Source organism: Sardina pilchardus, chromosome 17 (genome assembly GCF_963854185.1).
Source record: "Sardina pilchardus chromosome 17, fSarPil1.1, whole genome shotgun sequence".
In the NCBI taxonomy this organism is placed as follows: domain Eukaryota; kingdom Metazoa; phylum Chordata; class Actinopteri; order Clupeiformes; family Clupeidae; genus Sardina; species Sardina pilchardus.
The window spans coordinates 29,862,456-29,875,042 of NC_085010.1; the positions used below are offsets into that span (position 1 = coordinate 29,862,456).

The 12,587-nt window shown below is 43.8% G+C and overlaps 2 protein-coding genes across 2 annotated transcripts in view; both read left to right on the forward strand.

Moving 5' to 3' along the window:
• Positions 1 to 113: 113 nt before the first annotated feature.
• On the forward strand, positions 114 to 7,466 carry zc3hc1 (zinc finger, C3HC-type containing 1). The gene is made up of 10 exons (XM_062518529.1): positions 114 to 482; positions 1,069 to 1,170; positions 1,638 to 1,789; positions 1,878 to 1,961; positions 2,065 to 2,192; positions 2,689 to 2,855; positions 3,058 to 3,313; positions 3,950 to 4,141; positions 5,242 to 5,460; positions 6,265 to 7,466. The coding sequence occupies exons 1-10, from the start codon at positions 349 to 351 to the stop codon at positions 6,328 to 6,330; spliced, it is 1,500 nt and encodes a 499-aa protein (XP_062374513.1). The 5' UTR covers positions 114 to 348; the 3' UTR covers positions 6,331 to 7,466.
• A 2,317-nt stretch (positions 7,467 to 9,783) lies between these two features.
• The window catches only part of ube2h (ubiquitin-conjugating enzyme E2H (UBC8 homolog, yeast)), a 30,616-nt gene continuing 27,812 nt past the window's right edge, over positions 9,784 to 12,587 (forward strand). The window contains exon 1 of the mRNA XM_062518534.1: positions 9,784 to 10,048. Coding sequence (XP_062374518.1) covers positions 9,996 to 10,048 — 53 coding nt within the window. The 5' untranslated portion in view covers positions 9,784 to 9,995. The remainder of the gene's footprint in view (positions 10,049 to 12,587) is intronic.

The following is a 12,587-nucleotide window of genomic DNA, read 5'->3' on the forward strand; positions in this document are numbered from 1 at the left end:
TTAAATTGAAACTTTGCACAGGGTATGAGTTTAATTATTTATGACTACCAACAGAACTTCTATTAAACATCAGGTAGTGTTTTGAAGGACTCATACAAAGGTAGTGATACGTTAATTGTAAAATACCAATCTGTTGAGCAGTTATGACATTTACAAATTGAGTGGTTAACACTTTGTTTAACTTCGTTTATCTTTCTAGTAAATTCAACTTCGGTTAAACAAGTAGATATCATCCTCAGAGGAGAAAAAAGTGACCAAGTGTCTCTGATTACTTGGAAGGCGGAACCCAACAAGAAATAGCTGATAGTGGACGATTTTGCAGGGAAGGGTTTATGTTTCGGACCGAACATGGCTACGTTCGGCGGCCGTGCTGTTCGCGCTGATACTTCTGATAGACAAACGAAGTCTAATTTTATATCTCCACAAAAAATTAGAGAACTTCTTAACGAAGGCGTGGTCACCGAGCAGAGCGGGTCAAACAGGTGAGTTGATAATAATTTGACAGACGTTCTGCATAATCATTTGCTCTCTCAAGCTAGTTTAATTAGCTGTATAAGCTAGCTCGCTAAGGCTAACCTAGCGGTAGAGGTAACTTGCAGAGCCATGCAGTGCAGCTAGCAGCATAAGTCACACGTATTTCTTTGATATTGTCAATACATGAAGCTAGCTTTTGGCACTAACGTTAAGTTATTCTCAAATTTATAACGAAGTGGCATTGTTGTAATTTAAAATGGTCTGTCAGCATACTAGACAACACATTCTTCAGACTTGTTGTATAATGTATCATGGCAGATGATTATTAAACGCAGCTAACGCCACATTTAAATTGTTTTGGAGATTTCGAGCGTTGTAAATGAAAATTCATGCAAGTTTACCGAGATGTGCATACATATGCATTCATTAATATTGTGCATGTGCATATCCCCTTGTTGAACATTTGGGGAGGCTACTTTGTACACTCACATGTTGTAACTGTTACATAACCTTGCTTGGATTGTACTGTTCTACCTCGTCAGTTACAGATGTTTCACTCATATTGCTGATATTTTTTTTGTTTGGTTGTTTCAGTGTGCAGGGGGATTCAAATTTAGCTTCATCAAATGGCGTTGGTAAATCACCGTGCGAAGCAACGAATAAAGATGCGTTTTTCTCAAGAGTAGGATCATACACCATATCCTTTTTGCCCTGAATGAGATCTTGTTTGAATCTTCCTTTTTGAATGTCTTTGCATAACAACATCTTGGCTCTGTATCATGGGGCATAGTCTATAGGCTGCACTATAAATACATACCCTGTGTATTTTTGTCAGAGCCATGTAACAACTGACTTCCAGTCATGCTTCTTTCCCCCTCCCCCTTGCCCTCTCACCCCCTCTTCTACCGCCATTAAAAGGAACTTCCAACAGAGTGCACAGAAGAATTTGGTAAAGATTCTGGTGATGAATTTGGTAGTCTTTTTTTGGTAAAAACTTCCAAGAGTTTTTATTTGTCACATACAGTTACAAACAACATACAACTTGTAGTGAAATATGAAACTTGTCACCTCCACTGAGTGTGCAGCATAGAATCAAATATTTACATGGAAGAGAAGAGATCAGAATTGAACTACTGTGTGAAAAATAATCCTTAACAAGCGTACTGTCTGAAATGGGCTGGTAAACCCCGTACCCTCTCCCCTCTCCGATGCGCCAAGTATGGCTGGATCAATGTGGACTGTGACATGCTCAAGTGCTCCACCTGCCAGGCCTTCCTCTGTGCATCCATGCAGTCAGCTTTGGACTACCAAAAATGTAAGCGTCCACGTACAATAAATGTACATTGTTGACAAACGCTTAATTCTTCTTTCCTTGGTTCATTTAGTATCTACTTTTTTGGCAGATGAAGAGCGCATATCTGAGATTACCCGACAGTTGCAGACTCAGCATGAGAAGTATTGTTCCTGGCCTGACTTTCCATGCCCAAGTAAGGACAATTTGTAATGTCTTTTAGGCTTTATTCTCTAGCAATATTAAAAATCCTTGTGGAGTACGCACACTCTCAAACCAACATGGTGTTATGTTTACAGACAGGTTCTGGATGATTCCGGTGAGCGAGCCAGCGGAGCTGCTCAATACCTTCCTGGAGCGTTTTCAGAGTGCTCTGGTCCTGGAGCAACAGCTCCCTGCTATGAAGCCACAGCAACTACAGGCCATGGTGAGGACCTATTTGACCTCAAACCCACCGTTTCATATCACAGTTGTCATACGAGTCAAGGTGCAATTGTGTCTCTGTGATGTACAGTATGTTGTGAAACTTGAAGTAAATACTTTTCTTGAAATCACAGTTTTGGTAGATTGTTTGATGGAATACGGTGTACACTTTTTCTGGTTTAAAGGAGGATTAATGCTTACAGGTGTCTGCCGCAGAATTTAGCAAGCCACTTTATGTGAACTGTTATACTAATATTGAACTGTTGGCTTGGCCTTAGGATAATCGTGACATCTAGAAATTCTCTGGTTTAAGCTTGGTGTTGCTGGAGACATTTTTGTGATGCTTGAAACCGATGCAATTGAAGAAAGTTGCTACTGAGCTATGTTGCCCTGTTGGTCCAGTAGTTTCTGTAGTGCAACTCTTCAAACTCCTGCAGTTGAAATGAAAGCACCTTGTAATCAAGCCGTTTCCCCTCCGACTTTTGCCCTCTCATCTCTAGTCTCTGACGGAAGATGCCATCAGTGCGCTGCTGCAGCTGATTGAGGACGAGCAGAAGAAGAAGCGGGGCGGGTCCCCAGCCATCAACTCACCTCTGCTGATGACCTCGGAGCCGTTGTCCGTGCAGGTGGCTGCCTGCATCGTGGCCCTCTGTGGATGGGCAGCGAGGTATGTGGGAACACTCAGTTTCCCCAAGGTTCTTGGAAGTGTTTTGGCTGTTGTAACTTTGGAGATTTTGAGATCTTGTGCTTTCTCTGTGTGCGTACGGTAACGAAATGAACCTGTACTGCTTGAAATATTTGTTTGGTTAACAGTGCTGAGTGTTTTTCTTGAACGTGTCTTTCTCTCCCACCTCTGTGTCCATCTGTAGTCCAGCACAGCTGGCCCTGAACCTCCCCATCCTCACCTGCTCCTACTGCATGCGCAAGGTCGGCCTGTGGAACTTCCACCAGATGGAGAACGCAGCCGGGAGCGAGGGGGACGCTTCCAGCGTGGCCGCCTCCCCACCCACGACCCCCAGGCCTGGGCAGGAGGGGGCCGGCGACGGCTTCGCTCACACCCCTTCCCCCTCCCCCACTCTCTCCCGAATGAAACTCCGCAGCCAGGACTCCTCACGCTCTGAATCGGTGAGTCGGACCTCTTCTTTTAGAAGCAGCTAACACGTCAAGTCCAGTTGTAATTGCTGGCTTGCTGGAACTTGTTAAGGGGTTTGGTTTCAGGGAAAGAGATCAAAGCCTGGTGCTGGGCTGAACTTGGTGAGTGGACATTTTCATCTGTGATGCTGTCTCACTCACACCAGGACCAGGCTTGATTGACGTCCAGAGGAACCAACCCTGTAGACTGAAATAAGAGAGACCTAAATAAGAGAGACAGAGGGTGCCTCTCATTTGTCTTTTATAGATCCTCCCTTCCTTCCTCGGTCCTCGTCCTCACTGATCTACATAAAAACTGTTGGGGCGGCAAGGCAACAATGGGATAGTCTATCCAGTGTTAGTTATAGATCAGTGGGAACGAGCCTGGAGGACCGAGCATCGAGGATCGAGGAGGGATGTTGAGAGGCACTCATACATACATAAGTGTACATAAGTGATCAGGACCTGGGCTGGGTTTCCCAGATTCGTTAAGAAGCTCTTAAGTGCTAAGAACTTCTTAAGAGCGTTCTTAGAACGTTCTTAGAACACTCCTAAGAAGTTGTTAGCACTTAAGAGCTTCTCAACAAATCTGGGAAACCTGGCCCTGAGCTTTGAGGATTTCCCCCACAGGTGGAGGGCAACGCGGCCCCTCTGGCCGTGCGCACCCGCAGCAGGGACTCCCCGAGCCCCAGCGAGGAGCTGCCCAGCCCCCTGGGCCGGGCCAAGAGGCCCATGACCCGCAGCCGAGGAGGCCAGTGCGGGGTGCCCTCCAGCCCCCAGCAGAAGAACAAGCGCCCGCGCCTCTCCTCCGCCAGCAGTCCGGTAAGCTCTCCTCATATGCGAATGCAAATGCCTATGGAAATGTTGTGACTGGTCAAATGAGACTTGTCAAGCATCATTGTTGTATTTACTGTAGCTACAGCACAGTTCAGTATGCCGTTTTCATCCTGAGGCTGTATTCAAAAGTTGGAAGAAGATCGCTTCTATCCAACATTACACTGACCGCTTCAGTCGAATTCAAGTGAAATTTGAAACACTATTTATCCCCAAGGGACAATTTACAGTTACACAATGCTTGTAAGGATTTTATATCCAGTTCATTTTGAGGACATTTTGGTAGTATTCATGATGCCTAGAGATTTTGTTGCCCACAGCGTATGGCTAGATCAGCTCCACTCAGGTTGCAGGTGAAACAGGTGAGCTGGTGTTGTTGGTGCCGCCATGTTCACTCTAGGGATTGTGGTTACTTAGAATGCAGCTCATCTAAAATGACAAATGACAAGATCATTCATGTGGGGCGCAATAAAGATACAGATGAAGCCGTGAAGATACAGATGAAGTGGTAAACATCCGGTAACTGAGCTTACATAATGCTTCCTCTCAGTTATGGGCATATCATCTTGCAGTCAATAAACATTACATCCTTGATGAAGCAAATACACAAATTATTGATTTTCAGAATGACATTATTGTCTCTCTGGCAGGCTTATATAAAATAATTGTGAGCAAGAACCCATCCCCAAGAAGGGGATCCATTTTAAACCTGTAATGGACTTTATGAATGATGTATGCGTGATGATTTGATTCCAGTACCACCGTGTCCTAACTGCAAGTGACGCGACTGAATGCGTGCAACAAAATCAGTTCCATCCAATTGGAATGTCCTGACTGAATGCGATGCGACCGAACGCGACAAGTTGCTTTGCTACGCGACTTCTTCAACCCTGTTTTGTCGCTCTGTCCGTTTCTATTTTAGTCGCGTCGCCTTGATATTAACTTTTTCACGACGTAACAAAGGTTCATTAAAGAATGTTAGCGGATACAATGTGGACACAAACTTTCCGGCGCAACGCGACAGTCGCGCAGTCGCTTACAATTAGGACACGGTGTAAGGTGTTCAAACAATTCTGTTTGTCTCCCAGGAGGGCCCCATGAACAGGAACGCGTTTGATCCCATCGCTCAGCACAGGGACTGGTGCCCATGGGTGAGCACCAGCGAGCAGGAAGCCACGCCCCCCAGGAAGGACTCCCTGCCCGAGGGCGCCGAGGCGGAGCGGCCGCAGCCCGGCTGGAAGGCGGCCCTCACCCTCTTCCTCTCCATGAAGCACAGCCTGGCCCCGGTGGGAGCCAGCCCCTCACAGGTTAGCCAGTCATTTCAGTATTACAGTCATTTCAGTATTACAGTAATTTCCCGCATTGTGTATAAGCCGCAGGACAGTGTTTTATGCAAGTTAAAAGAAACAAAACCATATTAACACTATTAACTGCCCCCTGTATATTTTAAATTTAGCAAAATCAATGTATAAGCTGCGGCTAATAGTCAGGAAATTACGGTAAAGGGAAAGCCAGACGTACTTCATTATGAAGTAGTGTTAACAACATTATACTTAAGTTCCACCTTAATGCTGAGCTTACGGGTGGTGACGACTGATTGCTAATGTGCACCATGTATTGCATTTATCACCCATTCTTAAGGGCCGTTCACGCCAAGAACGATAACGATAACTATAAATAAATATTGCTCTCGTTAATATGAATGACAACGTTCACACATAAACTATAACGATAACGACATGAAGAACGATATTGTTGCTGATCACTTTCAGAGCGATTTTGAGAACGATAAAAAGCTAACAGCCAATCAGAACCCAAAATATTCTAGCCATCACATTCATTAACACAAGGAGAGACTTTTCTTGACGTTGTCCAGTGTGGACGCTTTTATCGTTATGGTTATAGTTATTGTTATCGTTATCGTTCTTGGTGTGAACGGCCCTTTAATCTCATCCAAAACATCCCTATTCTGCTTGTGCTAAACAAAAGTAGCAACATCAGTGGCTATGTAGCTAGCACTAGCACTAGCACGTCAATCCCAAAAAGAAATTTGTTCGGTCACTCAGTAACTAATACTCATGGACTTGATTGTTCTCCTTCTTACTCCCTAGGGTGCCAGAGACAAGTCAAAACGGGTGTTTACAATATTACGGCAGTGGCAGTCCTATTCTACATAAGAGCCCTGGGCGGATGTGGATGGATCATAGATTTGGATTGATTTTATATGGTGTGCCGTTCCCTGAAGACTGACATTGTTTCTACATCCGTGTGGCCCCCTGGTGTACTAAGTCTTGTTTACAGTGATGGAAGGCGGAGGGATACCGTGTTTTAGAGGAGCGTTGGAAATTTGGGTGGGGACATTTCCACGATTGAATATTCATGGATGTCTTCTCGAGGTTCCACTGATTGTTGTCATTGTTGGAGGGCTAGGAATCCTGACATGAGCAAGACAACGTGGGGGATATCTGCTGCCATCCAGTGTGTGTGTATGTGTGTGTGTGTGTGTGTGTGTGTGTGTGTGTGTGTGTGTGTGTGTGTGTGAGAGAGAGAGAGAGAGCGCGTGCGTGCGTGCAAGAGTGCATGCGCGAGTGTGATGACGATACACTCAAAACCACAGCATATCTATCATATGGACAATACATACGAGCCAGAGCCCTCAGACTTCACCTTGGTTTCCCCTCTGTTTTACTGTGTCTACACACACACACACACACACACACGAGGGATTGTGACTTCATTAGCTATAACTACAATAATAAGATGGTGAAAAGTCAATAGGCTACACTGGAAGTAATGAACAAACAAAGGTCCTGTTTCTGGAAGTGCCGAAAGTATTTCAAGCCTGAGAGGGGACGCTAACAATGACTTGTGTTCAACCCTAAGCTGTGAGGAAGCTTTCTTTTCCTTTTTCTTTTTCTTTTTTTTTATAATGTGTGTTTTTTTTTTCTTGACGTGTGAAAATGAACTGGAGTAGGCATGGATTTGGCTCTTGACTCATGGATTAGACATTTCAGTGGTTGGGTTGGGTTAGGCAAAACTGTCTTCTTGGAAACGTATGTAAAATGTCTGCCCTCTCTGTGTCTAGAACGCTAATGGTCGGGATGTTTTTTTTCTTAAATAGACTTGTGTGGGGATGACTTTAACGTGCCATAGAAACTCAGAATGTTGTGTGAGGGAGAATACTTGCTTCTTTTGTTCTTTCTGTCAGCGCTCTTTTTCCAGCTGATTCTGACCCTCTATCTTGCATGCACTTTTAGTCTTAATGAACTTTCAAGGGCATTTAATAAATGCGACCGTCTGCCTTTTTTCTAAATCTGTATTATTCTGGTGTGTGTGTGTGTGTGTGTCCCGGTGTCCGTGTGTTCATTTGGTATGTTGTCTTGCAAAATATACTAATGATTTTTGTGCATCAGTGGCTTATGTGTGGATGTTTCACTAATGGCTATTTAAGTCAATGCGCTCCTCCAACAGAGCCCGGCTTTAGTGGAAAAGGGTTCTGTTCTTTCATGAAAGGATTTGGTTTTTTGAAAGTCTGTAGGCCATCTTCTCAGGACCCAGCTTAACCTGTTGAGGGGTACGCTCACAAATATGTGATTAGAATGTTCGGTGAACTGAGAGTTCCGCATTATGATGAGACAATTACCCTCCGAGATTTTCCCCACAGACTGTATACAGAACACTGAAACTATAGATTGTTTGCATTGAATTCTAGAAGGAACTTGGAAAATAATTCACTCCTCAACAGGTTGTGCGATGAATGCAATTTCAGCCATCATTTATTGTGCATATAGAAATATCAATCTATGCCATCTTTGGATAGCCGGAGTGGGCATCCTGTACTTTTAGATGGTGATTTTGTTTCCCTCCTGTTCTTGTTCTGATAAGAGGTACAAATGGGACGGACTGACGATCTGACCAGAACAGCTGTAAATGGATTTTTTTGTGTGTGTGTGTGCACGTGCACAGAGTGCAGTTTTTCACGCTCTTAAGAGCTCACTGACACCCCATTCTCAGTCTCTCCTGCCAGCCTGCAAAAATCTGGAGAGTGTTAGTGATGAATGAGTGTCCTGCGCACTTCTGCATGGCCTCTGCAGATCTTCCATCAGTTGCAACTTTTGACTGCATTGGAAAGGTTAGTCATGGTGGTGTGTGTGAGCTGAGTGTGCATGTCTGGCCACCAACGGGGAGAGTGTCGAGCAATGCTATTGGCCTGCTGTTCAATGGTTCAGAATTCAAGGAGAGACCAGGTAAGGAGGTCTGTCTCTCACTTGCAAGTGCTACTGTCTTCACAATTCCAAGTGTCCCCAAAGCAGCTAAAATTCAACAAAGAACTTCATATTACAACAGCAGTGAATGTGAGTCACTCAACAGGTTGCTCCCTTTCCCTATGGTAAGCACTGGCATATTTTGCTCCCTGTAGATTTCAACATCTGTCTCTTTTTTCCAAGATTGTATTATCATTTTCTCTCTAATAAAAAAAAAAAAATCACCTGAGCAAACATGATTTCTGTTACAGCCCATAACGCCCGTCACGTACCAATCTTATTTGTGTCACAAGGTGGTCGTTAGCTAAATATATGCATATATTCCTACCATAAGGCCACTAGATATTTCTCTTTTATTGCTAAAACTAAATTAGGTCATGTCTCAGTCTGCTAAAAAAAAATTAGGCATAAGACATCTAAGTTAAAGATTCAGCATTTTTTACCCTTTGTGACTTACAAGTGCAATGGTGTGCTGCACCAGTGAAAATGGTCATGAATATTACAATCTGCAAACACATTTTAATTTAACTTCAGTATATCACCAACCCTGAAGATTGCAATGACGGCCTACCTTATTCTCCACATAGTCCAGAGGGAAGCGGTCCTGTGTGTTGTGGCTTCCCTGCGTTGGCAGACTAAAGAGCTCCTTTGCTGTGTCCTGCATGTCACCATAGCCTGGAGGCCCTGTCCACCCCGGCACTCCAGCTGTCAGGAGAACCCTTTGGGAGCAGTTCCATCACTGTCCTTTTGCTCCGCTGCTCTTCCACCCACTTGCTGAAAGAAAACTTCTCCATTAGTAGTCCCTTGTGTGGCAAAGGCTCACTTTTTACCTCAGAGTTTGATGGGTTTAGAAATGTTGTAGACATCTTATATACACACACACACACATATATATATATATATATATATATATATACACACACACACACACACACACACACACACACACACACAATTATTATTTTTTTGTTATTTATTTATTTTTTAATTATTTTTATTTAATTAATTTATTTTCCTAGTTCCTTACCAATATCTCAGCTTTTGAGGCACAGATGTTTAAAAATCACAGTCATCATTATGTAGCATTTAGCATTTTTGGTTTTATAGGGAGTAATCTAATTATCATTTACAAGGACTTGTCTGGGTGTAATTTAATAATTGAATGCTAATTTATGTGTGTAGCCTATTTGTTTGAAATATTATTTATTTTTCTGCTTCTGATATGATTGACAAAATGCACTACAGGTTGGGAAGACTACAATTTTGTGTTTGCCATTAATGTTGACGTTTGTCTTTTGACAAACGAGACCCTTTTCGTCTCTCAAAAATGACGACATCCGCGAAGGGATAGAAGCCACAGGAGGACAGTGAGCTAGAGACGGAGAGGGAGCGCTACTGGAACACTGCTTTGAAGCTGGAGAGAGACTGCTGCGGACAGAAAGTGGGGGGACGTCAAAATAATTCGCTGACGGCCGTTTGCTGATGCAAATGTTTAACAAACAATTGCTCTAGAAATCAAACGATCAAGAAGTCAGCAACAAGATCTGTGCATTGGCATTTTACAGAGGAATACAAAAATGTCGTCTCCAAGTCCGGGTAAAAGGCGAATGGATACCGACGTGGTGAAACTGTATCCTTTGAGAATATAAACAACAGAAAGAAGAAAAGACATGCCAGGGCTGTAGCGACCTAGCTAGCTACGAATTTATATTGACAGGTTAAATTCACTGCTGATTTGCCTTGAATTGAGATATGGGCATAAATGGGCAAATGATGTTGTGTATGGAGTGGGTAAATAACAATGTCATGGGTTGATGCTCTGTTTTGACATCAAATCTGCAATAGCTTCTGTTTTTATGATGCAGCTATTAGCTAGCCATATAGCTAACTGTGTCGATGCACTGGGTGTAGCAGGTAGATCTGGGTTCATTCGATGATTTATTGTTTGGTTAACAAGCAAGTTATTGTAGCTGAGCTGTCCTTGTCATTTTATGTTTTGAATGTCAAAACTGATCACTGGTAAGGTATGTGCGCTCTTTGTGTACACCATAGAGGGCTAGACAAGCAGTGGTTGTCTTCAGACAGTTGCCTAGGCTTTTTCGAGCTGTCGCACAAGCTAGTTTAGGAAGTCTATCATATCCGTACAAATAAGGTCATTTCATTTAATTGCGTATGCTACCGTATAATACAGTCTAAAACCAGCTAGCACCAGTTAGCCTTTAATTAACAATAGTTGCCACCTTCCTAAGCCAACACGGGGAGCGTTAGCAATAACATCATCATCTCACTGAAGCAGCCTGACAGTGATCGATGCAAAACTTGATTCGAAAAATGTATGAGCTAATTTAAGTTAGCTGGCTAGGAAGTACTGATTGCCCATTACTGTCCAACTTTAATTATTACCGAAACATTGCTAACTCCGACTTGGACAGTGTCGTGTTTTGATGATTAGCTGGTTAGTTTAACATTCACGAAGCGTGTTCTTTTTATTTGACGTTTGCCTTCACATCTGGTTTGCTTTTTCGATAATCAAGTCAAGACCCATACGTTTCTTGACTGTCCTGAATGGAGGACACTGTCCTCCATTCATATTTTCTGTTGTGCTGCCCATGAATCGCCATCTCAGGTGTTGTTGTTGCTGTGATAACATGAAGTAATCACTTCCTCTCACTGAATATAAATGCACTAAAAGAAATGTGAGCTAGTGTGCGGTCTGTTAAAGGGTTGTTGTTTACTTTGAAATGGGATGTCTGAAAACTTACAGGGCAGTGTTAGCTTAGCTCCACCATAGTTGTGCTTTGAGTAAGTTGGGTGGGGATGTAGCCTTTTTCTGGAATTTATAGGCACGCTAGACTTTAGGCAATGATATGCCTAACTTTATTGTGGACTATCAGCAGGGATTAAGACACTAATTTGATAACACGATTTGTAATGTCCCTGATGTATGTATGCTATGCTGTTTTTTCCCGGAGGTTCAAATGCATCTATTTTTAACGCTGATCCTAAGTTTGACGTTTTCCGCCCGGTTTTAATTGGTCTTACAACAACTGGAACTGGCACTCATCGGGGTCCCCTCATGGTTCGCGAGTTCTCCAAAGTTGTTTTGTTTTTGTACTCTGGCAGTGGGAACAGGCTTAATGATTGGACGGCTTGTTACTACCCGGAAACTGCGAGAGGGTGGTTCAATGATAATAGGCCGTTTTTGGGGTTCGAGAGCAAAGATAGTATGTCGGAGAAGAGTCGACGTTGTAAAACCATGTCATTCCAGCGCAACAAAGGCATATTTGTGTAACATCACTCTGAAGAAGTTTCTTCAAAGTTGTGAAATTGTATCACGAAAGCGACGTATTTCTTAGACAGGACTTGTGCATGAGTGATTTCTTCATCCAGTTGCCGAGATGCTCTGTCTAACAATTAGCTGTAGGCCTAACTGTTCTTGTTAATGAAAGCAATTCATGCGTCAATTAAAAAACAGAACGAGCCTCGTCCAGCAACAGCAGTTTGGGGTTCTCTTTCTCTAGACGTGGCCCTGCATGGCTAAAGCTAGGCAAGCAGGCTTTGGATTGGTGCTGAGCCCTGTAGTAAATCTCTGTCATCACCATGAGCTGCAGGGGAAGGGAAGGGTAGGTCAGGCAGCTGGAATCCTACAGTCCCTCCCCCACTGCACAGACACTACACCACATAGACCAGAAATCCTACGCCTTCAGCCCAAGCAATCAGTGGCATGACGGCCAGCAGCAGGTTTGCAACAGAGACCCTCTTCTCTTGAAGCACAGCACTGTCCAGCATGGCATATGTGCAGTTTCACCTAACAGTTGCTGCAACTTGAGGAGTTTACCATGTGTAGCCTATATGCGTTTCAGTGTGATCGTCTGGGAGAAGCTCACTGTTTTCCCAGTGCTCCAGATATCCCATTTTTCACCGCCTGTAACCAGGAGCGGGAAGCCATGACGGTATCAGAGGGGCTGAAAGCTGATGAGGTGACGCTGAGGAGCAGTACTTGTAATTGGCTGTGACTCTCTGGAGAGCTGCAGATCTGGAGCTGGGCTCGGCTGGGAGTTTCGGCAGATACGAATGTCAGACTGACCTCGGCTTTTCAGCCGTGCACTAGAGGCTAACGCTCTACCGAAGCCCCCTGAGGAAAAGGGCATATGGAAACCCCTGACCTC

Coding starts and splice junctions, on each gene's coding strand:
- zc3hc1 (XM_062518529.1), top strand. CDS start 349: ATGGCTACGTTCGGCGGCCGTGCTGTTCGCGCTGATACTTCTGATAGA. Junction 2,856..3,057: donor CTCTGTGGATGGGCAGCGAG/GTATGTGGGAAC, acceptor GTCCATCTGTAG/TCCAGCACAGCTGGCCCTGA. Junction 3,314..3,949: donor ACTCCTCACGCTCTGAATCG/GTGAGTCGGACC, acceptor TTTCCCCCACAG/GTGGAGGGCAACGCGGCCCC.